The sequence below is a fragment of the Nelumbo nucifera genome, chromosome 2 (genome assembly GCF_055504915.1).
Source record: "Nelumbo nucifera cultivar China Antique chromosome 2, China Antique-T2T, whole genome shotgun sequence".
Classification (NCBI taxonomy): Eukaryota; Viridiplantae; Streptophyta; class Magnoliopsida; order Proteales; family Nelumbonaceae; genus Nelumbo; species Nelumbo nucifera.
In genome coordinates this window covers 38,316,165-38,343,726 of record NC_142650.1, presented here as the reverse complement: position 1 = coordinate 38,343,726, position 27,562 = coordinate 38,316,165, and the positions used below count along the sequence as shown (strand labels likewise).

At 34.8% G+C, this 27,562-nt stretch overlaps 2 protein-coding genes across 5 annotated transcripts; one reads left to right on the top strand and one right to left on the bottom strand.

Annotated features, from left to right (window-relative positions):
• Positions 1-255: 255 nt before the first annotated feature.
• On the top strand, positions 256-5,530 carry LOC104599126 (uncharacterized). Its single transcript, XM_010261514.3, has 6 exons — positions 256-455; positions 632-679; positions 1,155-1,225; positions 3,135-3,184; positions 4,719-4,864; positions 4,972-5,530. Exons 2-6 carry the CDS (start codon positions 660-662, stop codon positions 5,171-5,173), a joined length of 489 nt encoding a protein of 162 aa, XP_010259816.1. The 5' UTR covers positions 256-455; positions 632-659; the 3' UTR covers positions 5,174-5,530.
• A 6,560-nt stretch (positions 5,531-12,090) lies between these two features.
• Positions 12,091-25,997, bottom strand: LOC104599125 (uncharacterized). Of its 4 annotated transcripts, none has more exons than XM_010261510.3 (9): positions 25,866-25,997; positions 25,544-25,623; positions 18,481-18,530; positions 18,290-18,392; positions 16,582-16,700; positions 14,615-14,751; positions 13,189-13,336; positions 12,931-13,090; positions 12,091-12,495 (listed from the first exon to the last, which is right to left on the bottom strand). In XM_010261510.3, exons 4-9 carry the CDS (start codon positions 18,300-18,302, stop codon positions 12,404-12,406), a joined length of 669 nt encoding a protein of 222 aa, XP_010259812.1. In that variant the 5' UTR covers positions 18,303-18,392; positions 18,481-18,530; positions 25,544-25,623; positions 25,866-25,997; the 3' UTR covers positions 12,091-12,403. The 4 variants fall into 4 exon arrangements, with proteins under 4 accessions (XP_010259812.1, XP_010259813.1, XP_010259814.1 ...); XM_010261511.3 differs by having other exon boundaries at positions 18,290-18,375; XM_010261512.3 differs by lacking the exon at positions 18,481-18,530.
• Between the last annotated feature and the right edge of the window lie 1,565 nt (positions 25,998-27,562).

The window sequence follows — 27,562 nt, the reverse complement described above, 5'->3', positions numbered from 1 at the left end:
AACCCGACCCGTAAACAGCCCTACCATTGACCAACTTTCCCATACATATTTACCTGCAAAGGAACGAGGCCTAAAAATTAATAGGTATATATGCACAGAAAATATTTTCTATCGGATCGGGTTCGGATATATCCCGATTCAAATCCGATCTGATCCGTTTTCATCCTACTCGTGGTCGTGGACGATTGGACGGTGGACCTGTATGTTTTTTTTTTTTTTTTTTTTTTAACTCGATCAAACGAACCCTAATTCTAAACCTTCACAGCTTTTCACTGATATATTCTCTTTTTAATCAGTAATTTCTCACTCTCTTCGTTGATCTTCAAGAAAGCACAACTGGTACCTGAGAAACGGAACTGCTCGACTCTCGCCGGCCGCAGATCTGACGAATGAAAGAGGGCTGAGATTATCCGAGCAAAGGAGACCCTCTTCGTAGTTCGAAGCTTTCATCTCAGGTACGCCAAACGCCTTCTTATTCTTCGCACAAGTTATTTGGCAAATAAATAAACAAATGAAAGGAAAGAAAAAAAAGGTCACTTTAGTCTACTTGTTGAACACATGGACCGGTGGCTGAGACATGTCTTTTTCTATTTATGAATGTCCATTGATTCTGATAGTTCCTTGTTTGCAGTTTCAGGGTTTGAAAGGCTGATGCTATAATGGGATTGTCCGGGTTGAGGTAAAAAGCTTCTGGGTAGAAAATCACCCTTGTAGTTTGATTATTCCAATACTTGCTATATATGCTTGCAATATGTTTTTAAAACTATGCTATAGTTAGACAGGATCATTAATAATTGAAATGTGTCAATTTGGATTTTGATGTTCGGAATCATTCATGTACTATAACTTAAACGAGAGAGGTTTCAAGACCCTCAATACAAGCCTCTGAATTCTTTGTAAAATGAACTCTTCCCCAGAGATAGAATACCAACCTAGATTGTACTCATGCAGACACACTATATATTTATGGTACTGGGAATATAAGATTAAATGGAGAAGTATGTAGGTTTATATATTCATCATTAAGAAATCAGAATATAGTATTATTCCTATGATCTTTCCTCTTTTTTGTTTATGAATTGTAAACATGCCTTCTTGGATTCATTAGTTCATAATAATTTTTTTGATGTGTAGTTAATAATTATTTGTTTCAGGTCTACTTCTTCAGAGGGGGAATCTTCCAGAAAAAATAGCAAATTCGAAAAGAAGCTTCGGTTTTATGCTAGTAAGTAGCCAAAATGTCTGTGAACTGTTTGTACTTTGTACCATTGACATTTTAGTGGAATGAAACCATAGAAAAGAAAATCTCTCTAAATTAACATCATGTAAACATTGAACCTATAATTTGTGAGACATTGAAATGTGGTACTACGGTACTACCATAGTTGGTTGACCCTGAAAACTAAGAAAAAGGGAATAACAAAGTAATCTTTTCCTTTTTGGTGTGTTTCAAGCTTCTAACATGTTCGTCTAAGTAATTTTTTAGTTCGCTTTTCTTTGAATTTTTAATTTCACATAAAAATATTTGTTTTAGTTACTGAACTGTCTGACTATTTTGAAGAGGAAGATTGAGGGTTGAAGTTTTGAGATCCTATAGGAGTCAGGGGGTAGGAGGTTAGAATGAAGTTGCTAAGCTGGACTGTAAGAGGTTTGTGGGAAGGAAGAAGAAGGGCATTGGTAAGAAATTTGATCAGAAAACACAAAACTGGAGGTGGTTTTACTGCAGGAAGAAAAAATAGAAATAACAGTGATTTAAAAGGTGCACCTAGGTTCTCAGGCGAGGCATATTTTAAGGTATGCGCTTCACCTAGGCATTAAGCACAGCATTTTCAAAAGGTGTGCCCTTGGTGTGCCTTGCGCTTCAGCCCAAGTGTGCACGTTTTTATTTTTTGTGGTTTTTGTTCTTTTTTTGAACCTAAATGGCTGGGTTGGGGGCTAAGCTCCTTGAGGTAAGCCCAAACAAGTTGATGTTAGGTTCTTAAATTCTTGATCCTTGTACAAAAAAAAAAGATTTTATATTTTAATTACCTTTTAAGAAGATATTTTATTAGCATGAATGAACAACATTAGCAAATAGGGGGGCTCGTGGAATTAGGATAAAAAACAATATCTTCTTAGAAGGCAATTAAAATTATAAAACCATTTTTTTGTACAAGGATAAAAATTTAAGACCCTAACATGGACTTGTTTGGGCTTACCTCAAGGGGCCTGGTACAAAGGTGACTCATAGAATCAGGAATGCAAGATGTTTTACATCACATTAGCTTTTAAAGTAATGCAATTGAGGATAAAATGCTTTACATGTTATTTTTATGTATTTTGATTTCAGATAATAGGTTTTTTAAAACATTTATTTTAAAACATAAGTCTATATTTTTTATTAATATTATGTTTAATGTTTTTACATTATTTGAATTTTTTTGGCTTTTTTTTTGTGTTTTTGCACCTTGCTTCAAAAATGTGCGTGCCTCATCTTGCACCTTTGTGCCTCAGGCACAAATTGCTCCCTGCGCTTTTAAAACAAAGATGTTGTTTCTGGGATTGTAGGGGTCTTTAGAAATAAAGATGGGCAAATTGTTGCTTTTCTCAGGTCCAGCAGGTTTGGGAGATTCAATCAGAGTTGAACTTTTGGCAGTAATACAAGGCCTACAGTTAGCAATAGAGTTGAATTTTATCAGGCTAATTGTGGAAGGAGACTCCAAAATAGTAGTGGGATGGCTACAAAATCCGGAGACTTTTATTTGTGAATTTAGGGATAAGTTTAAAAAGATCAAATGGCTTATCAGCAATTTAACAGTGACGTTTCAATGGAAGAGGAGATTGGCCAATGGAATGGCTGATTCTCTAGCCATGCGTGGGTTAGTAGGGATCACTTATTCTGGGCTCAAATGTAACTTGTACCTTTCTCTTATTTGTATTTTCTATGTTTTTGGATGAGATGAATCTCTCACCTCTCCCTGGGAAGTTTGTACTGATAATTTTCTGATATTAATAAAATTACTTATAAAAAAAAAGAAAAAGATTTCTTACCCATGATAGACTTGAGGAACTATTTCATTTATATTGAACTCATAGTCTTATATTAATCTATTGGTGGCTACATGCATCTAAGTTTTCTTTTACATATACTGCAGAGGTTAAAGATACTATTACTTCCTTACATGCAAAAAAGACAATTAGCAAGGTGAGATACTTAAATTTAAGATATGATCTCTTTAGTTCATTTTTTTTTGTTGTTCTTATTATTATTGTTGTTGTTGTTGTTATTTTGGCTTATGAGTTACCTGTTTAAGACCAAGTATTTCCTGTAAGAGGTCATTGAGGATGGTTGTGTTTGCACCTATGTTTGGAGATTACCGTTTTCATCCATGTGTCTGTACTCTCAGATACTACAAGAGCTAGGTGTGTTGAGGCTCAAATTGATATTGGGTTAATCACAGAATTATGAATTAAACTAAAATCAAAATTGCTGACTGTCATTAGCGTGCTCTCTGTGTCCATTTTTTTTCTTCCTGTGGCAAGAACGTCTCAAATTATTATTCTCTCCTTGTAGAAACTCAGCCAGTTATTACCTATCAAAAAAAAAAAAACTTCAGTCAGTTAATTTTGATCCCTGTCCATTCCAAATCTGTCTGATTTATTGAGATCCCTCTCTACAGCTTTTGGCTTTCACTGTTTAAATCATATCTGGGATTAAACTATAAAAAGTCATATTTGGATCACAAACAGGTCACTGTCAGCAGTTGAAGTCCAAATACTGATAATATGAAAATGAGAGGAAATATACAGTTTGCAGATGTTTTCTTCTTCAATTACTCTTGATTGAAATATTAATCTCCCTTGTAATCTTAGAAGTTCATTGGGTAACTCAGGGCCTTGGATATAGAAATGTTTTTAGGGAGGGAGAGTTGTAGGTTCACTCAAGATCTGTAAGAGGAGACTCTTTGTGAGGTTATCTCCTTAGTGCTTGGCTTGAAACTGGGGTTTTATGGTGGAAGGAAGCTATGGGTTGTAGTAGGTTCAGTGTTATGTCCCCCACTGGAACGCTCACTGCATCACCTCATTAGAGAAGTGAGATAATTGGCTTCTTTAATGGCTTGTTCAGGTTGATCCCACGATCAGAAAATGCTATGGCTGGTGGCTTAGCTAAAGTGGGGCTGGGGAGGATAGAGATGCATTGGGGGATTTAAGCCCAGGTTAAAGTGTAATAGGCCTCACTTTCTTGTTGTGGAAGTGTAGTCTGTGTTATATGCCATTGTCCTCTCATTTGAGACTTCCAAAGGAAGGAGGTATACTATTTTCTCTTTTGTTTTTTTCCCCAAGGTAAAGGGTTTTCTAATTGTGTCAAGAAGGGAACCTTCGTAGACAACCCAATTTTTTTTTGAAGGATCATGAGAAGAAAAAATTATAGATAGAAAAGGAAAAAAGTACTGCAATTTTTTTATTTTCTTTGAATTTGAGGGAGATGTTTTTCGGGGGCTTTTAATTAAGTTGTAGGGAGAACCAGAGGAGTCATCTTAATAAGAGAATACCAGTTTTACAAACCTCAAACAAGAACCAATAAGCCATTCACCATTGTGTGCTTTAAAATGATCTAGCATATCATGTTTGTTTATTTGTAATGTTAATCTAAGCTGTCCTTTCTCATAATGAGCTTCTAGTGATGTATGCTATTGGTTCATTTCTTCTAAATCCTTAATTCTAATCTTATATATCAGAAGAAAAGACTAAGAAGCCGTCAGAAGAAACTGAAAGCATATGATCTCTCCTCCCTCACCGAATTCCTTCCTGAGTTGAAGGAACCTCGTCATCCAGCTCCAGAAACTAACTTCAAGCTGAATAGCAAGTCCAGACAGAAGCTAGTGTAAGTATTTCAATTATTTAAAGTTGAACTTTTGACTAGTTTTCTTGTTCCTTCTGTATTCCTTTGGCCTGAAACAGTTTGAGTTATGTGGGAGTTTGTTTCAACAGTAAGAAGGAAGGGGAACAATTGAGGAAAGTCCTTAATCATCCTGCATTTCAGATGGATCCGCTGTCAGCAATTCATCAACATCTGCAGAACACACAACCTGTTCCAATTGAGAATCCAGTAAAAAACTCAAAGAAAAGTACAAGGAAGACAAAGAGGAAACGGTCAAAGGCTTCATCTGGGGCCAAATCTATGGATATCTGATGCAATGATGGATCTTAGGAAACTTGTATTAGTGTCTACTCGCTACGAAGGCAGCTAAAATGTTAATATAGAAAGAAAGCCAAGTTTTTAGTTTCAATGCTGAAATCGGGAAGCGTTTCTTTCTTACTCTTGATAGTTTTTCCCCTTGGTTGTGTTCTGTTTCTGTGTGCCCAGTTTGAAAAGTGCAGTTAAATACGCTACCAGAGCCAGAGGCCAAGGGCACATCCGCACATGGACTTCTAATACACTATTCTCCTTACTTTTTTTTGGGTAATATAAACTCAACTGAAATACATTCAAACGTGATATGCCATGTAAGATTGTAAGAGGTTAGGCCAATTTTTTTGGTAACAAAAAGTCTCCATACCTGAAACATTTTAATCAATCAAGATCTCAGGTGAGTTTAGAAGAAAATATCCTCCCCTTGGTTGTGATAAAGGCGTAATGGAATACCTCAGACTGAATGGAAGTGCAGGATGAGTGCAATATAAAGATACAGGACTTGGACATCATCTCTTTCTCAATCAACATTTACGTATATATACATTAGGATAAACATGTCAACATCAACAAAAAGGGAATTTGACGCTGCCAAGTGCCAACTGAACTGACTGGCTCCGTTGCTAAGGTCTCTGCCTGGTCGCAGATTAGGATCAAACCCAGACGTGTCACTAGGGTTGGGGGATGGGCTACCCCTATTTTGCAGCCCCATGAAGAAAAATAAAGGGGGTGTGGGGGTATTACAATTGCTTTAATCTCCATGAATTTCAATCTCTCCAAAAACCTCCCACATTTTGGATAAATTATAAAAATTGACCCTTTAGTTTGAACGGATCGGTGTAAGTCTTAATTTACAAAGTTACCCTTATATCTCCATTTAGATAATGATAACTATAATATCGATATCCATTAAAAAACAAATATAATTAGAGATTTGGTAAGAGGGAGAGCAGCGAAAGGTTTTGTTCGAATAGATTTTCTCTTTATTGTTTTTTTTTTTTTTGTGTTCGATTGATATATTTGTGCTTTCTCTATCAATGGATTTTTCAGTATTTTATCCTTGGAAAAAAAACAGATTTTCTTTATGTTTAATTGCATGAAATCATATTTTTCTGTTGACATCTCAATGTCAAACCAATGGAAGGGGCCATTTTTGTAAAATATAGGGGGAGGATTTTGAGGGTGGTTAAAGCAGTTGTTAGAAATCGTAGGTGATGTTTAAGTAATTTCGCCAGGGGTGGGGTGGCGGGGTTCCTTTAGGGTCCAATCAATTCAAACTGGATTTGGACGGTCCACTATAATTATTGGATTAGGCTAATCCAAAATAAATTGGTCTATTTTCTTATTGGTCTGGATTGGACCTAAACCAAATTCCTAATAATTTGATCATGAGATTAAACCCTTGTTCAATTTGAAACCGATTAAGACTGAAGCTGGTATAAAAATACTTTTATGAAAGTACTTCTATAAAAGTAATTTTATGAAAAGTACTTTTATGAAAGCATTTTTATAAAAATACTTTTATGAAAGCACTTTTGTAAAAGTACTTTTAGAAGAAAGCACTTTACAAGGTACTTTTATAAAAGTAATTTTATGAAAGCACTTTTATTAAAATACTTTTACACGAAAGCACTTTTACAAAAATACTTTTACACGAAAGCACTTTTACAAAAATACTTTTACACGAAAGCACTTTTACAAAAATACTTTTACACGAAAGCACTTTTATAAAAACACTTTTATAAAAGTACTTTTATGAAAGCACTTTTACGAAAACACTTTAATAGAAGCACATTTACAAAAGCACTGTCATAAAAAATACGAAAGTGAAATTACTTTTATGAAATCACTTTTATAAAGCACTTTTACGAAAGTGAAAACAGATGCTCCAATTTGCATTTTATTTGGACTGGATTGGACTTAGTTTGTATGGATTTGGACTGGATTTGGTCCAGTCCATTTATAAATGAAGCAATATTGGATTGGACCAAATCTAGTCCAATTGACAGCCCTATTCGTTATCTCAGCCCTTGCACTAGAATTTGAGATATTGGACCAAATCTAGTCCAATTGACAGCCCTATTCGCTATCTCAACCCTCGCACTAGAATTTGAGAAAGACCCTTTGAAATTAAGGTTTAATCCATCATAACTGCTTCCCCAACATGATGGTTGTAAAGCTGAATTCTTCTTCCTCAGCAATCAAAGTGAAGCAGATGCTTTTCTGAAATACCTCAATCTCGTTGCTTTTCTTTAGCTTCATCACTTTCTCCTTGCTTTTCTTTATGAGATCACTTATATATATATATATATATATATATAAATATGTACAGTACAAATATATGCAAAATAATACAAAATACAAGATTTTTTACTCTTTCCAATAAAAGTACACATATACGTTACAAAATTTTACATATTGTATTTCTAAACCTTGCATTCTCACTGCATACATTTGTATTTGTACTCTTTATAAAGCTTAAGAAGGCTGTGACCTGTGAGGAATTTACCATGGAAAAAGAATAACAGACCTGGCCCTCATTCCTACGGACTCGTGGTTATATGCATCAGCAAACTAGAGCCTAAAAGTAATCTGAGTAATGACTATGCCAATCAACACAGAAGGTCTCTTGGGGGAATAAGGTTAATTTGATGAAGTCAATTGGCATAAAGGGATGGAGTATCCTCTAAGAATTGGGTGGAATTGGATTTTTAGGTAGGGTTATGGAGAAAATGGATTTGGACCCGCTTAGAGAAATTGAGCTAGGCAATGCATTTCTACCACTTCCTTTTTGGGTTCTCATTAATGGTTCTCCAAATAGAGTTATCCATCGATTCCATGGATTTAGGGAAGTGACCCTCTCTTCAGCTTAAAATATTAAGAAATTTTCTAGTATAAAGATTAATAGGAGATTTTAAGTCATTTGCCATCTTTTATTTCCTGATGATAGCTAATCTTCTTAAAGTGAAACCTTAAAAGCGGTGAGAAATTTTAAGAAAATTCTCAAAAATCATGAAAAGGCATCTGGTGAAAGCTGCAAATGGAATCCCATTCTGATTCCGAATTCGAATCCGACCCATTTATAATTGGATCAAATATCGATCAACCCCTATCCGATTCAATTCAATATATATATATATATGTTCATATATACTTAAAAATTATATTATATCTATCATTGAAGTTTGTCTTAATGTTGTATTTTTCACTAAATTGTCATATGTTCATATTTTACACAAGTAATTTTCAATTCATTTTGTTCATAAAATATATTATTAAAGTCATTTTTAATTTATCTTATTAATAATATATAATATTTTAGTTATTTTTAGTCTAATACTATTTAATATCTGATGATGCACGATCTGAAAGCTCCTACCTGGAAGGATGTCTGGACGTTGTTCGCATAGCAAGCTGGACCAAGCTACAAAACAGAGATCAGAGAGACCGGGGTAGATGACCCGGGGAGGTCGCTCCGATGCTTAAGTTAGTGTCTTTGTTGTGGTTGCGAGCTAAAAGCTTGAATGTTAGAGAGCTTGTATGTAAATAATCGCGCGTACCTGGGCCCTGGAGGGGTTGATGTCCTTATATTGTTGAGCTGTCGTGGGTCTCACGAAATGATTCTAAATCTTCGGCCTGAGTAGATGAGATCCATTTCCACTTTAGACAGGAAGTAACGTACTAGTCAATGAAGTCTATCGTTACCGCCCGATCCGGTCAAGGAGAGGATAAGACCTACCATTACGCGGTGTGATCCCATGAAATTCGGAGTCTGCTAAGAAGCTTCTGGAGTTGATTACGTGTCACTTCGGTTCTTGGGCCTCGAATTGGCTTAGGTGTCGAGGTGACTCTATGCCGAGGTGGCTTTGTACCGAGGTGCCCAAACACCCGAGATCTCAGAACTGCTGATTAGGCTCCTCTTGCCGAGTTGTCATCTTGCTAGTAGATTGCGTCCACGTGACATTTACTTACTAAGTCATGCCAAATTATCCCTCATCAATATCCGATTATAATCCGAATTTGAATTAAATCCGTTATATTGGATATGCCTATATCCAATTCAATCTAATCCATTTGCAGCCCTAAAAGAGTTAATTTAGCTAAACCGGGAGTATCGTTTAGTAAAGACACCCTAAATTACAAAGGTCTATTTCTAGAGCCCTTACAACAAGAAGAGGGAACAAGACAAGCATCTATTTAGGGCGTTCCCGAAGACTAGCTAAGGGAAGCTTTTGGTTTTATTCTAGATAAGGTTGCCAACATAACCCAAGGCCAGACAGAGAAATTCTTATTCCCAGGAAGGAGGTCTTAATCAAATCAGACCTTGAGATGCTCCCTATACATGCCATGTCATGATTTTTATTTACTCAATCCATTTGCAATCAAATCTTCAAATTGCAGAGACAGTTCTAGTGAGATACAAGTTGGGAGTAATTGGGCTACTTTATGTATAAGAAAATTGGAACGGGGCCTTGGTTTTGACGACACAACTTGTTTCAATAATACCTGTTTAGCCGAACAAACAGGTGTTGGGAGACCTATTAAGAACCTTGCTGTTGGGTAAAATCATAACCAACTACTGCTCTCATTTGGATGACTTACCTGTAATTGTGAGTATTGATGCTTCTAGTTGCTCGATACCAATTTTTGTAACGTTGAGCATAATTGATACTTGGAATGTAGCATTGACTCGTATATTAATTCTTAGAGCAAATTTTTTAAATTACCCTTATGGTTTAGTTATACCTATTGTCTTAAAATATTTTTACTCTCTCTGATTATTGTCAAAAATCTCTTTTGCCGTTAATTCTTTACATGTGACATCATGTGATTGATATATATATATTTTTTAAATTCTTAAAATACCATTCCTATGAACTGTTTGTCGTCCCCAACTTTGAGACGAAGAGCAAAACGATGACAAGAACCCCTTCTCCTTCTGATTCTTTTATGTCTTCACACTGTCTCCATCCCCATCCAAGCGTAGAGTAGCGTGTACCCCACTGACGATTTTGGGCAGTAGCACCGGTGAGGAGTCAGGAACTGAAGGGACTTCTCCCGCCATGAAACAGATGGCAGCACGGAGGAACCCATTCTCTCTTGACCGGAGACCGGACTGCCTCGATAACATGTTGAGGCAACTCCTTCGTTGATTTCTCCCCCAAGAGCCTAGAGAAGCATTGCCGTCCCATTGAACATGTCATGATGGAGACCAAAACCCCACAAGAAGGGATTGAAGCAACTAATCAAATCATGTGTAAAACGAAAGCCCAAAACCAAGGACGGATCACATGTTGCTATGTAATTTTGTTGTACAACTTTTTAAAGGGTAATGCAAATGGGTCTGATGTGCCTTTCATCACCGTTCAACTGCTTTTCAGGCTACCATTTCTCGCGTACCAGGGCGAGGGTATATTGACTGGACCGCTTCTTACTAATCACAACTCCAATGAACCGATCGCAGACTATTACGCTACAGTACATAGGAAAGCCACGACGACAATTTGAAAAGCGAATTGTTATGTAAACAGTAATCCATAGCCATGGTTTATTTTGAAAATTTAAAGAACAGTGGAAGGTAAATTTAACATTTTATTTTTGTCAATTGTCAAAAACAATAAGAGTACTATGTAAACAGTAAGGATAGAGTTACTCAATTAGCTAAATCATAAGGGTAGTTTAAGAAATTTGTCCTAATTCTTATTCTCTCTTAATAATTCCCATATTAAGTCATTAATTCAAATTCAATTTTTTTTTTTCTAATTTACGCCCATTATCTCTCATAAACTCACACAATCAATTCTCTCCTCTCAATAATTCAATTAAATTTCCTAGATTAATTCTATGCTATGCCTAATAAATTTAATACTTAAAAGTTATAAGGGGATATAAATCCAAGTATTTAAGTGGAATCTTGGTAAGAGGTATGGACCATCCCCCTAAAAAAAAGAAAAGAAAAGAAAAACAAATCTACCACCTAGTCATGCTTCAACCATTTGTTATAATTATGAGCTCAAAATTTTAACTTATATTTTCTCTTATTACATGCCTATCAACAAATTTTTAGAAACAATTGACTATTAATATTTATATATTTATAAAAGTTAACAGTAGTTTTTTAAGAATTAAGTACATCTTGGTTATTTTATCATTTTTCAACATTTTCCAATTGTTTTCCGGTCCGTACTTCACTCACATAAACTATTTAAGTATGAATTTTTTTATGTTTATATACCTCATTTATAATAAATGAAGACTAGATTTGATATCATTGATGTAATTTATGCGATTTACAGCCAATGCTCATCAAAATTTCAAAAAGCAACAAAAGTCATAAAGATAATCATTACCGGAGATGGATTTCGTCCTCAGGAATACTTGTATGTTTTTTCATGGAAGATGTTCCCAATGCACAGATGTGAAGTGTTGTGTAGATGGTGTGAAGACGAAATCCATAAACGACTATTAGCATGCCCAATAACTACCATTAATAAGCCCTGAAACAGATGGAACAGCACTAAAACTAGGTTATTTCATCCATGCCGGGATACTTCATTATATGCTTATATCTACCAAAAAAATGCGTGTATGAAATTCCATCAGATGATTCACATTTGCTTCCTGTTTTATGATAACTCCTAACCATATCAGTCCACTGCAAACTGCAGTTCTTTGCCCGCATTTTAAAACATTTTAAATATTTACAAAACTTCATCTAACATGTTGCCAATCCTCGTCAACCTATATAACCCACCCAAAAAATTAAATACAGCCGATTGTTCTGGTAAACCGCCAATTAACTGGCTTGATATCCAATGCTGTAAAGAGAGAGCAGCCAAAAATGAATACATACAAACATACCAAGTTTGCAAGATAAAGAAAGGGGAAGAGAGAGAGAACACATTCAGTGCTGAATACTTCTAAATCTGTAATGTAATATTTGATATATCTGGTCCATACATGACACATCATACTGTAAAAAAAACATGTAGATCAAGTAACTAAACATGAAAAAGAAACTGACCGCCAAACAATAATAACCCAAGACCCTCTTTGTCTTATTTAACAAACCGCAAATCAGAACACACTCAAATTGATCTTCAGGAATTGGAGAGTGGTCAAGGGACACAAGGCCTTTGGATTCCCATCTGCTTCTTTGGCTTATAAATGGAACTGTTGTATCCCAATCTACAGTTGAAAATATAGAAAAGGTACAATTCCTACAAGCACTTACATGAAATCATAATCATCTAGGGCATCATAAGTATCAACTATAACATCATCATCTTGCTTCTCAACATGAAGCTGTTTCTTCTTGGCACCTGAAACAGTAGGCAAAAGACATATTAAAGACATCTCTAAAGCAGGAAAAAGAAAACCACTTCTGGCAAGAACCAAGGAAATTAAGATACTTGGATAAATCCCACAACCCATGCTGGTCCATCAGTGACGGACAAAATCCATGTATGACATACGCAACATAATTGGGCCCAACTAATGTATCTCTTTATATTAGATATAAGATTACCATAAACACAAATTATCGAAACACAAATCATAAAAGACATGGCTATGAGCATTCAGCTCAGTCAATTTGGTCTCAGAAATTGTCCTATGTGGGGGAGGTGAATTGGGAATTAATATGATCCAATTTCTGAACACAGATACAGCACAGGGAGAAAGTTCTTTCCATATAACGGTACCTTAATTTTTAATCAAAATATAGAAAAAAAAAGAGGCACGTCCAAAATACTTACCTGTCTTCTTTTTACCCGCATTAGCTTCTTTCTCTGCCTTAAGCTTTTCATTTGCAATCGCTGTGATTGATGATGCAACTTCCTTTGCATCTGCTGCTTTCAGAGCAGTCATTGAGAGTCTCAATACCGTTTTGAGTAGGGTTATGTAATGGAAGCTCTTCTGCAAATAGAAGTAAAACATGGATAATTTGTGCATCTTTTATGGCCTTGGTTCATCAAATAGCATAATAAAAAAAAAAAAAATGCAATTCTACCCACCTCATATGGTTGGAGTTTATATGAAACAAGCTCTGCATACTCTAAGAAGTCACTCTCAGATTTAGGAATGAAATTATCAAGTGTCTTCTCATCACCTCTCTTTGCAAAAAGTTCTGTAGTGGATTTATAGTCCGCTTCTTCAACAAGTCTGTAAGGGAGGAATCGAACATTATGAACCACTTAGGCATGAAGAAAATTACCAACTTGCACACCATATAAGTACCACAATTAACTTATTACTCTAGTGCTTACCAAAGACAAGAACCTCCTGTTTTTCATTCTTAGATGTTATCTGCAGACACAAAAGTAGTGCTTTTCGAGCCATCTTAACAAATGGCTTCTCAAGAAACAGAGGACTTTTGATTTCTCACATCAAAACTGTACAAATGCCAAAAGGAGGCCATCTTAACGAGTTGTTTTTAGCACCGTAAAATGAATGTGGACACAAATGTGAACAGTGTCAGTGGGCTGATTTGTTTACAAAAGGGTTGAGTTAGGGAAAAGTGGATTATATATGCAACAAGTTGGGATTATATGATATATACACCAGCTTGAGGGGGAGTGTTAGAGTCAAAAGTCCAGGGGTATTTGAGTCATTTCATAGTGCTTTACTTAAAAGTTGTTTTGTCTATTGAGTCTGAGGTTGAGTAGAGTGTCCCATAAATAAAGAGGGGCACAACGGTCTTTGTACTTAATAGTAGAAATCTATATTATATTGATTCTAGTCGGCTGGGAGACTAATTTTTTTCTCCTCTGGAGACCAGCCAGACCATCTCTTCATCTACTCTTCTTCTTTCTCCCTTTTTTTTTTCTTCAGGAAGTAAATCAGATCTGACCGAACCACTAACAAAGTTATGGTTCATTAAGTAAAGTAATTAAAGAAATTAAGTAAATTAATTTAATTAAGCAAATTGAGTTACTAAGTTAACTAAGTAAATTATGTGATTGTTAGTTTACTATTAGTTAAGCTAATTAAGTTAGTGTTTAAATAATAATTTACTCTTAATTATTGTTAATTATTAACTGTTAAAATAATTATTATTAATTTAATGACTCTAATTTGATAAAATTCTTAATGTAATTTACTTCAAGGCTAATAGCTTTTTAACTAAGAGATTATTTTACATATAAAGTGGCCTGTAATTTCCCAAATTTTTTGACTTAAGAAGTGCCACATAAGCTTACTTTATTATTTTATAATTGTCTAATGGATCTTTCAATAATGTCTCTAACATTGTTTGTTTTTGCCTTAAGTGGCCTTTCCATTATAGACTGCGGGCGAAAAATGGCCCTTTTAATTCTTTAGGGTCTAAATACTTCTTTTTCTGACAGCTGATCTCCATATCTGAACCACCAAATACAAGTAAAATCCATGAGCTGAATGTCCAGAGGATAACATTAATGGCAAGTTAGCAATTTAATTTACCTTTGTTGGCGAAGCTTTTCAGCAACAGGATCCAGGGCCTCTTGGACTTTTACTTCTGTAGTTTTTCCCTTTTTTTCACTGACTTTAGCTGTTGGTTTGTTTGGGATCTTATTTGCAGGAGGTTCTGGAGCAGGTGCCTGACCAGAACAGAAAACAAGTATATGAAAACAATGTCTACACACCCATACAAATAGGTGATCTGTTACAAGTAGAAAGGGACAGAATAGTTAAGAGCAGACCACAGAGGACATGGATTGTAGTGAGAAATTCTTTAAGGGTTCATAATTTAACAATGGGTATGGCACTGAACAGAATGGAATGGTGAAACAGGATTCATGTAGCCAATCCCGTATAGCTTGAACAAGGCTTAGATGATGATGGCGATGATCCATGAATAGAATCTTAAAATACAAACAGATGTTGTTACTCCACTGTAGATCTACAACATTGTAGACTGTAGTTCAACTTACTACCAGAATCAAACAACATTGGTGGCCAACTGCAATTATAGCAAAATGCTGCCAAACCAATGTGGCAGCTCAGAACACTATCCAATTTATAATACCCCAGTATATACAATTTATTTAACAAGAATACAAGATTGGTAAGAGTTCCAACACCATGCACATGTTGGATAAATATGTCAATCAACTTCAGATGTACATGAGTCCATCGAAATTGCATGGGCTCAAGCGCAAGTGTCAGGTATACATGAATTTTGAAAGAGAGAATCCATCCAATCCAAGAATCTTATTCTAGGGATTCAACTACTTTGCCTTCCATGTTCACTGCCCAATGTTATTTCCAATATTAAAGTTCCCTGAATTAGAACATTTATGTAAACATATAAAACCTTTACCATAAAACTTTCTAGATGGGTGATTTAATGCTCATAAATCCACTGATCAGCCAATTATTCTCTATCTATTTTTGCTGCCTATACAATGTAGTCAAGAGTCTTATTTAGTAGAACCATCACTCCCCAACTCATTAAAAAAAGTAGTAGAACCGCCCTCCAATATGTAACCCTTAACCCATAAGATGTTCTACAGTAAAACAAACTAATGCTATATTGTGTTGTGCCTCAGAAAAGTTAAAGCACCATGTCCAAACAATTGTTGTATGCCCAAATGATAAAAAATGATGGCTGAACTATAGGATCAAAATTTTGGATCCAGCATGGATCCTGTACCCACATGACTGCAGTGTTATATCAGTATGAAACTATGAATAACAAAAAAGAAGAGACTGGATACTAGAAAACATAGCTTTTTCTAATCAATAACAAGAGTTTACTAATTAGAATCAAGGAAGAAGTGTTTCTTTGGAGAAGTATGTATTCCATTTCTCTTAACAAAAATACATCAGCCCATGCACATCAAGGCACTATACAGTGAGAATATACAAGAACAAAGACGTACATGTGAGAAATAAAGACAAATTTTACACCAAAACCAAGCACGAAAACCATGGGAGATGGGACAAAACTCTGGACATGAGGCTCTACATCTTTTCTGATTTAGCAATATGAAGTTTCTAAGACTGAATGAAACAGAAAATTGTTTTATGATTTCTCCCAAATTTACTAGGATTTTCTTTTCTACGCAAATAAGCTAGACGACATGTTGTGAAGGTTAGATTCAACCCTAGGTCATCTGGGAAATTTAGTTTTCTAAATCATATAGCCCCCTTAATTTCCTAAGTATACTTCAACTAATGTACAACACAAGCCTCCTTGTTTGACAACTCTTGTAAGGGAAAGGAGAAGACGATATATAGTAAAGCTTGGAACCTAAGAGTCTAAGACATATATTCCAGCAGAAATAGGAAACTAAGAATAAAGAAAGTTAGTACTGCATCCTTGCATAACTGCTGTATAAGAATAGGTAAATAATTCTACATATTTAATTTTCCTAAAAAGAGGAATAGACAAATATTAAGAAGACTATAACAATGAAGAGTTGTACCGGTGTGGGCTCATCTTCATCCTCCCAAGAATCCTTCACATCACTGTCATCTACATCTTCATCATCCCATAAGTTCTTAGGTTGCTCCTTTCTGAGAACAGGTGGAACTGGCTCATCCTCTGTTAAAATTCAGCCATCATTATAAAATATACTAACAGGCTGAAGCCATTTAAAATATACAATGTAAGAAGAATAATTGTAAGGGGGAAATTTTCCATGACTCACTATTTGGAAAATGTATAACTGTGTGATAGAAAATTTAGTAAAACAGTTTTCAATTCCGTTCAACTCCCCCGTAAATATAAGTTAAGTACTTTGTTCATTTCAAACCCCAAGTACACAAGGCAGGGAGATCATAAGGAAATGTTGGTCTTCCTATATCTTGAAAGTAACTTGCACGTAGTTGCTACTGTAATATATATACAATGGCTGGAGCTGAAGCAAGTAATCTGCCATATGAACTCATCAATTTGTTCAAAATTAATGCACTCATTATGTTATAAACTTATGATGATTCTATGGCAGAAAACACCCTTATTTTTTCAGTTTCTTTTATTTGTTAATGTACTGGTCAAACATTCAACCTGTCACCATCCATAATACTGGTTTGGTTTACTCCCAACCCGTCCTTCCTAAACCTAATCTGATCCAAAGGCTGCAGTGTTTTAAGACTGATCTAAGGGCTATTATTGTTTTAACAGATTGACCCATTCAGCCTGTACAGTCAAACCAGTGACTCATCACCTGGACAGAAAACCGGGTCGACCTCTGGTTCAGTTCTTAAAACACTGGTAAAGATATGTTTACTGACATTTGAGGATCCAATGGCAGAACCCATCCTTAATCAAAATTCCTTTTTTCTTCTATTTTAAGGTAACAAAGAATTTATAGGAAATAAAGGATGTTATATTTGAAGTTGCAACCTACTTCACTTAGAACAACATTCCTTCCATAGTGCTGGTATCAACAACTTTACTATAATTAGTAATTATGAGAATTACTATGAATAGTAAATCCAAAAGTTACAATAAATAGTAATTTCAATTTTTGTTAAGTAAATAAAATATTTAGAAGAATAGAACTTAACAATATTCTTAAGACACCAACAAAATAAAAAAATATTTACAACAGAGATTCAAAAATAATAAATTCAAATCATCCAAAAATTAGAAAACTAACATTGGATGAAGAATTGGGAGAAAACCCTTAAAATGAACTTTCAACTTAGTTCAAAATATTTTCCACCTTGTAATGTTGAGCAAAAACAAATTCAAAATTTTCCATATCATTTTTCTTTCTCATAAAAATCCAATCAAAACCAAGCACAGCTGAGAACCACATGTTTGAAGAACTGTTTCAATTACATCCTTAAAAATTTTTCTATATAAACCCTGTTTTTCATACCCAACTATCAGTAGCTCATGAATCCAGCAAAACCTAGTTATGCAGGCCTTCTTTTGTGTCAAACATTACCTAAAGCAGCCAAAGAAAACCAGAAATTATGACAAAATTGTTTTTTAGAGAAAAAAAAAACAAAAGAAGGCTTGCATTAGAGTAATTACACCACTGCAATCTGACAACAAATATGAAAGATAAATGCGTAGGTTGATGGCAAAGATGAACATGTCAGATGGTATTCTCATTAAATAATTTAAAAAATAAGGAAAAAGGAAAAAAAGAAATATATCCAGTAGAAAAAAAACATTACCCCAGTCCTCCATCTTGCTTGCACTCTTAAGTTATTCAATGCACTGAACTATTGCCTAAATGTCTGAATAAAACAAGTTATGGTTCCTGCACGGGCCATATATCTGAAATTTAAGGATTGATGGACAAATTAAATTACAGTTATAGCACAGACATCAAGGTGGATAGACGAGGAAGGTTATAAAGTAGCACCTTGTTGCCTAGGCAATAACTTTTGGTAATGACAATATAGAAAATAGGATCTACATCAAATAAACCAAACAGCAATTTTTAAATGAAGAAAATGTAGACAAAAGAGAATCTACAGCTATGATAGATTGCAAAAGAGGAAAACAATCACAAAATAACCTCAAACACAAATTAACCTAAAAATGTGAGTGAGTGAATGAGTGAGAGAGGGAGAGTGAGAGAGAGAGAGAGAGGAGTGATGAATGCAACTAAAGTTCCTACAGGAAACCTAATGAAACACTAGATAACCAGATCAAACCAACAGTGAACCTAAAACCTTAGAACAATCAATTTCAATTAGTAGAAAATAAATCAAAAAGTATATGTGACACAAAAAGGATATCATCATCATCATCCATGCCTTATCCCAACTATATGGGATCGGCTACATGAATCCTGTTTCGCCAATCTGTTCAATTTAACGCTATATCCATTGTTAAATTATTAGTGCTTAAATCATTTCTTACTACCAGTCCTTTTTGGTCTACTCCTAGTTCTTCTAGCCCCTACCACTTGTAACAAATCACTTCTTCTTACTAGAGTTGTGGTCTTCTTTGCACATGACCAAACCATTTTAGTCTACTCTCTCATTTTATCACCTATTGGAGTTGCTCCTAGGTTCCTATGGATGACTTTATTCCTGAACCTATCATTTCTAGTTTTTCCACTCATCCATCTTAGCATTCACATTTCTGCCATACTCATTTTCTGGAAATATTGTTTGTTGACTGCCCAACACTCTTCTCCATACAACATAGGTGGCATTACAACCGTTTTATAGAACTTTCCTTTTAATCTAAGTGGTATCATAGAGGTTGATTGCACCCCTCCATTTTGCCCAACCTACTCTAATTCTTTGGGTGACATCCTCCTCAATCTCTTTCTTGTTATCAATTATTGAACCAATGTACCAGAAATGGTTACATTGAGTTATCTCTTGGTATCCAATCCTAAGTGTATCCTGATTTACACTTCTATTATTACTAAATTTACATGTCATATACTCTGTTTTAGTCCTACTTATTTTAAAACCTCTTGTTTCTAAGGCATTTGTCCATAAGCTTAATTTTGCATTAATCCTTCATTAGTTTCATCAATTAAAATAATGTTACCCGCAAACAACATGCACCAAGGAACTTCTTCCTGAATATGTTTAGTTAATTCATTTATGGTTTAGTGCAAATAGATAAGGGTTAAGTGCTGAACCTTGGTGAAGACCCATTGTAATTGTAAAATCTAAAGTCTCTCCTACTGGTGTTATAATATTGGTTGTTGCCACCTCATACATATCCTTCACTAGGTTTATATACTTATTTTGAACTCCTTCACTAGGAACTCTATCATAAGCCTTTTCTAGATCAATGAACATCATATGAAGATCTTTCTTCTTCTCTGTGAACCTTTTTATCAATCATCTCAAAAGAAATATAACTTCCATGGTTGATTTCTCTGCATTAAAGCCAAATTGGTTCTCTGATACACTTGTTTCAAGCTGTAATCTTTGTTCAATTATTCTCTCCCAAAATTTCAGTGTCAAAAAGATATAATTTTCTTATTTCAAAAATAGATAAATGGAGGCATGATGAACAAAGGAATAATGTACATTGCTAGAAGAATGCTCAAGAAATAAGCTTGAATATGTATATTGTGCAAATCAAGGTTCGATGTAGCCAAAGCTTCATTAGATAGCTGTTTTACACTCCTTTTTTTTATAAGTAAACAAAGTATTTGTTAAATATCAAAGAGAATAAGTAAACAAAGTATTTGTTACCTCTTAGACAGACTTTATAGAAAGAAGATAACATCAAAACAATTACAACTGAGCCCAATAAAAACTGTCCCTATTGACCCCTTGTTTAACTAACCCATCTGCCATAGCATTAACCGTTTTGCACTCCATGCAACACAGGAGCTTCTACAGGGAAAGCAGTTAGGGGAAGCCTTGGAATGTTCACCCAGATAATAACATAAAAAAGAAAACATACAAGGGGTGAGAACCATGTAAATAGAAAATTTGAAACTAATTCTGCTAGAACTCCACAGAGTCTATGATGTCCAGATAGGGTGGGTTGGTTGGGGTTAAATGTGGGTTGAAGAACAACCTACCCATTAGACACCCAAATTCGTTTATGATCCATTTAAAAGGTACATAGGTGGGTTGTAGCCCAAGTCAATCCATCCATTCTAACCCAACCATTGGAAGTGAGAAAGGGTGGATCAAGAACAAGAGAATTGAACAAGATAGAAGAGAATGTAGGAAGACGGTGAGTTAGATTACAAAACTTGTCAGGAATGGCATGGATCAATTTGTAACAATTCGTTTGTTTCTTTTGTTCTTGTCAGGAATGAGACCCACATTTATTACCCACATATTAAAAAGAAGCTAGAGTAGGAGGCAATCTATTCTCATAGGCTGAGGACTAAAATCATTTAGGGGGTGTTTGAGAACATGGTTGGTTATGTTTTCAAAAACAAAAACAACTGACATGTCACCAAAAACATTATAACTTTGCTGATGTGGCAGTTGTTTTTTGTTTTCAAAAACAAAACCAACCATGTTGTCAAACACTCCCTTATTGACTTATTGGAGGCATGATAGGTGACATCAGTTACAGGAAGTGCCTATTGTGTGTTGACCATGATCATCTGTACATTGTGAATCCATGTGACGCATGAATTTGAAGTTGCCCATCACTTACAAAAACCAGATAATATGGCTAAAAAAATTCAAATCAGGTTGACCTCCTCAAACCCAGTAAAAACCATTGGATCTGAACAGATCACGGTATCTGATTTGTTGGCTTTTAGATCCAAGTAGCCTTAAAGTTTTCACATCTTTTGGACATTATAAGTAGGGGTGAGCATTCGGTTTATTCAGTTAAAAACCAAACCGAATAAACCGAAATTTTTAAAACCGAAATAGAAAAATGAAAACTGAACCGAAACTGAATTACAATAAAACCGAAATAACCGAACCAAACGGTTTTTGGTTATTTCGGTTAAAAACCAAATTTAATTAATATTATATATTATATATTATAACCTATAATATATATTATGAAATTTAATTTCATTATAATTCATTATATATAATATATTAATATATTAATATATAAATATATAGCATATTATATATTATATATTATATATTATATATTATATATTATATATTATATAATGAATTTTAGTTAATTCGGTTTTTTGGTTAACCGAATTTCTAAATCTGAAAACCAAAAACAGAAATTGTGAAAAACTGAATTAACTGAACCGAATTACCCAAAAACCGAAAAACCAAACAAAAAAAACCGAAACCGAAATTTTTGGTTCGGTAATTCGGTTTTAACCGGATAATGCTCACCCCTAATTATAAGATACAACACACTTGATCATCTTTAGGTAAAATGTGAGAGTCGAAATAACAACTTTCCAAATTGAGATAGTTTCCATCAAGTTATGATGGAGATGTCCTGAAAATATGTATGAACAACTACCAATTCATGGTGATGGTTAACCATTACCCTACGTAAGCCATCCATCCAAATTCAACCCAAACGGGTTTCTAATTCAATATACAACCCAGCAAAAGAATGGGTGGGTTTGGATGGGTTACAAGTGGGCCGGTCAGGAGGGTTAAGTGGATCAGGTAAAAAATTGCCACCCCTAGACAGATATAGATACCAACATGGACAAATAAATGGGGATACAACTTTCCATTTCCTAAGATCCTGGATAGTGGATATTAATATGGATATGGGTATCCCATTTAATATGTTTATGTTATGCTTCTACGTCTTTGAAGCTAATGCAGAGGAGTGAAAATAGGCTGAGTGAAAAATCTGTGTTTGCTTTTACTTTATATTTGAATTTGTCTTGTTTGTTTCTGAGAAGTAAAATGATGTGACCCTCACTTTATGTGAAAGAAAATGGAGACAATGGAAGGTTTCCTGTTGGGAGGAGTAAGGTAGGAGGCAAAATAATGTGCTCCCCACTTTATATGAGAGAGAATTAAGATAGAAGGTGGTAAAAATTTTCAACAGTTTTTCAAAATGCAACTTTTGCAGCAGGTAGAAGTACAAACCATAGTTACAAACAAATTGATGCAAAGCTGAACTGAGTATAAAATTTTAACCAGTTCAGATACACACTGCAAACAAAAGGAGACTAAGTGTCATTTCTAAAACTAATAATCATCAATATCATCACCACCCAAGCCTTAACCCAACCATACGGGGTTGGCTACATGAATCCTGTTTAACCATTCTGTTTTGTTTAACGCCATATCCATTGTTTAGTTAGCACTTAACTCATTTCTTACTACTTCTACCAATGCCTTTTTTGTTCTACCCCTAGCCCTTCTAGCCCCTTCAACATGTAACATATCAATTGTTTAGTTAGCGCTTAACTCATTTCTTACTACTTCTACCAATGTCTTTTTTGTTCTACCCCTTGCCCTTCTAGCCCTTTCAACATGTAACAAATCACCTCTTCTTATGGGTGGGTGCTGTTGATGGTCTTTTATGAATGTGACTAAACCATCTTAGTCTGCATAGAGAAGGTATCAGAAGTAAGATGCTCCCCATCCCATATATTATTCCAAAATTGAATACAGGATCTGTGCCAAAAGCAATGAACTTGTTGAAGTCAACCAGAACCTTTTTTGATAAGTAAGTCAACCAGAACTTCGGTAGACATTTCACAATCCAAACCCAGTCCTAACCCAATTAGAGGCATATAAAAACCCATCCCAATAGAGGCAAGGAATGGCAGTTGATCCAATTAACCTATCCAATTGTCATCCCTAAAGATACTTCTCAAGCCAATTATATACCACTAGAGATAACTGAACCACTTACAAATACAACAAATTTCAGAGAAAAATGTCACTGCCTTGAGTACAATGCTTATAATAATTAACAATAATTGATAGCACCCTGTTTTTATAACCAAAATCAGAGCCATTTATCCCCATTTTGGATTTAAACCTTCAATAATTCCTGGCACTTGCTTTCTTTTGTGGATAAACTTTGTATTTTTATATCTTTTTTTCAGCAACTATGCCCTTATTGACACCATGAAACTCCTCTCCTCACCATGGATAGGACCCACTTCCTCTTGAGTATCAACCTCTTTAATTTGGGATGGTATCTTTTCCTTTCTTAGGAGAATGGATCTCAACTTTGTTTTTCCATCTCTTGAATCTTGATGTGCTCCTTAAGGGGAGTGTTGCATGGAAACACAGGAGTCAGAATGCTACACATGTCCATGAGTCTGAACAGTAAGATGAGAAAACATGGACTTGTGTACATTTATGGAAAAGCATATAGTATTAAAACAATTCATTTTTTGAATGCTATGTTGTCTTTGTTATTAAGTGGTGTTTGATATAAAAAAATGAATTCATTTTGTAGATTAATTGTTTATGTATTTTGTCAAATAAGCTAGGAGAGTCCATGCAACACTAATAAGGACCCTTATTTCCTCCAAAAAGAAAGGTAATGTCTTACATGACATGCGAAGCCCCCAACTGCTACTCCAACTTTCCCATGAAGCCTAAAACCTTGGATGACATGGTCTCAAAGAAAAAGGTGATAGCATGCAATGTATTCCTCTGACATTCAGAAGTACCAGGGAATTATCAGAAGCTGGTCTAGGAAGGACCACCTGTACCATTGTTGGGTTTTTCTTCCCATTAGATGATGACCAGGAATTATCTAATAAGGGCCCTTATTCCCATGGGTATGACATTAAACAAAATGGAATGACAAAACAGGATTCATGTAGCCAATCCCATATAGTTGGGAAAAGGCTTAGTTGATGATGAGCTCTTATCATAATATTTAATTTTCACAATTTAGGTTTCTCATTGTAAGTTGTCCAAGTGAATATAACTCCACAGAAATACAAGTCTATGGAGGACACCCTATCAATAGAAGCTCCAAAATCTAACAATTTCTACAAAGATTATAGGTCCTCTATTTTCTCAAGCATAAAATGGATTAAGCTAATGATCGATGAAACCTCCCAGAGCCCCACATGGAAAGAACCCCTGAAACCGCTACCACTTGGTCCATAACTCCTGCAGGAGCCCAAGTAACTAATAATCCTCATTCTTACATGGTATAGAAGCAGAGAATAAGTAGACATTGAACTCCTCCATTACAGACTTGCTCTATAGAATCAAGATACCACTAGAAGATCCTACAGGTAAGAGGGCAATGCCTTGATAACTGCAAGTTATGGTATGAAGTATGAAGATAAACCTTGTAGTATGCATTTAGCAGTTAACTCACCTTTAATTACAATCTGGACTGAGTATGAACAGTTGAGCCATTAAACATGGAATCTAATAAGGTTCTCTAAGTAATGAGATTCCAAATGGCCATCGTAGGCCAGCAAACTCAGCATCAGTCGTGTGGAGTTATTGAATTGAGCATACACGGCCATCCCCAAACAACTACCACTCGACAGTAGCAAATAAAAGGGATAAAAAAGAAACAGGTCATCAGGATCACAAGTATATGGGGTCTGATCTCCTACAGTTGTCATCAATTGTTCTGGGCACCTTGCATTAGGAAATCCCATCTCTCAATTATTCATCTATCGTTTTATGTTTTTTGCTTTATCATTCTCCTTTACCAAATGCAGGCTCATTGCTTATTTCGGCCCATCAAAACCTTTAGCTATTGATACCAAAAAAGATACCTCTTACTTATTAAGAAAAGTAGACATTAGAGATTAACAACAACGACAACAGAAATAATAAGTTCACAGTCTAATTTGCAGATTTTATGGATCCTAATCATATAAGGTAATAACTGAATCATAAAAGAGTTCATCAATCCTTACAATTTGCGTCATTAGAATCGATTAACAATCTACCCAATAACAACTAATCAAATCAACCATACTAAATTACTAAGAATTCGGCGCAAAAAGACCGAAAGAAAAATAAAAGAAAACAGTTAGAAAACAAAGTTCAGGAATCGAAAAGAAAAAAAAAAATACTCTTAAGAATTGAAGTACTGACAGCTGAATATTGTAAATGTGAAATGGAAAAGCCAAGAATTCTCCACCAGTGCACCTCAAATCCCAGAAAATCGACTGAAACTGAAAATCATCAGAAACAAATGTTATTAGATTCACGGGCCTAGAAGCAAAATCCTTTTCTTTAAATCAATTAGTTAGGCAAAAAAGCCATTAAATTACAAACAATGCTCTTAAAAGAAATTCGATTGATATGACAACAGGAAACAATTTCTCTTCAAACTCCATTAGGAATCAGAAGAAATAACAAAACAGAATCGAATCTGATTCGTGATAACAAGACTCTAGAGAGAGAGAGAGAGTACCCAAAGAAGGCTGAAGGAGACACTGCTTAGGTAGATGTGTTCGTAAGCGGATTTCGTCAAGCGTGGGCTGAGAATCTAAACGAACTGAATAGACACGGTCAGCTATATATATGGGCTGGGAATTTAGACTTTGAGCAGGATTTCCAACTCGGGCCGTGTTGGGTCGGTTAGGCTGTGTTTGGTTTGATAGAAATTAAGAGAGAAATAATTTTTTTCGTGTAAATAAGAGAAATAAAAATACTTTATTTTTTGATAACTATAGAAATAGAAGGTTGATGAAAAGTTATTTTAAAGAAATTCACAAAATTCTTAATGACTTTCCCTCAACCTTCTGTTATTTTTTTAATTTTTATCCAATTAAATATAGCCTTTTATATATATTAAATAAATAAGGGTAAATCATTTGAACCTCCCCTTGTAGTTTCTGACAACTGTTTTAACCTTCTACTTTGACATAAGATTGTAATCAGATGCGATTCGGATTAGATTCAGTTGCATCTGAATTCAATCCGATTATTGAAATTTGAAATCCCAATCCGATCTGAGTTCAATATATTGGATTTAATCCAGTTCTCTTCTATTGCCATTAAAATAAAGAAAAAAAATTAAATTAATTATACTTTAACTTATATATAATGTATATAAATATAGAATGTTATATATAATATCTATAAATATGCATTACATATGACCAGGTTTAGATTTTCATTCGATTGGATAGGGTCAAATCAGAATGTGATCCGAGTTTAATGTTTTGGATGCTGGATTGAATTTTGATTTAATCGATATCGATTCCTCTCTATTGCTATTAAAATGATGATTATTTATTTTAATTTATATAATGTTATAAACATGTAATATCTATATTTATATTATATAAAATGAATATTTGCCTTGATTTTGGTGCAGGTCATAAAATTTAAATATGATTATATACTCTTTACTTAGCACATGTATATATATATATATATATATATTGGAAAGTGTGATGTCTTTCGCTCTCTCCTTTCCTTTCCAATAGAAATGCTCTACATTGTTCTTCGTTTTGACATCTCAAAATTAATTTAGGGATTATTGACTTGCCTCAAATATGTTCTTCTAGCAACCTGAACACAAAGACGACGAACAGGATGACATGGTGACTAATATAATTGTTAGGTATGCTCAATAATCAAAACACTATTCATCTTCTTCCTCTACCAGTGATGATCAAAATACCACCACCAAACTAGAGTCAAAGATACAAATCCCATCCTCATTATCTGTGAGACTGTAGGAGACATGGCCTCTATTGATCAAGACCTCTGGTTTGTTTATTGGTCCATTCTTCGTGATTGGGTTTCTTCTGTTCATGGTTGCATTTGTTAAGGACAGTTCCAAAGCTTATTCGCCAAGGCCTAAGGGATGCATGCTTCTTCATATCTTCGTGAATTTTTCAATGGTCTACTTTGAGAGGAGACTCAAAGATTTGCTCACGATTGGCCGAGGCAGGTCATTTGGGACATTATATATGCTGGCACTTTCCTTGGATTTTCTTCCTTCTGTACTTGTGGAGAGAGAAATATGATTAATTCGATACAGGAAATTAGGTATTCCCAGTGAATTGCATTGCTGATCAAAGCAATAGGTTGTTGCAATTGCTACTTAATTTTGTTGTAGATGATGAAAGAGGGTTTAGAATGGAGTAGAAATACAGT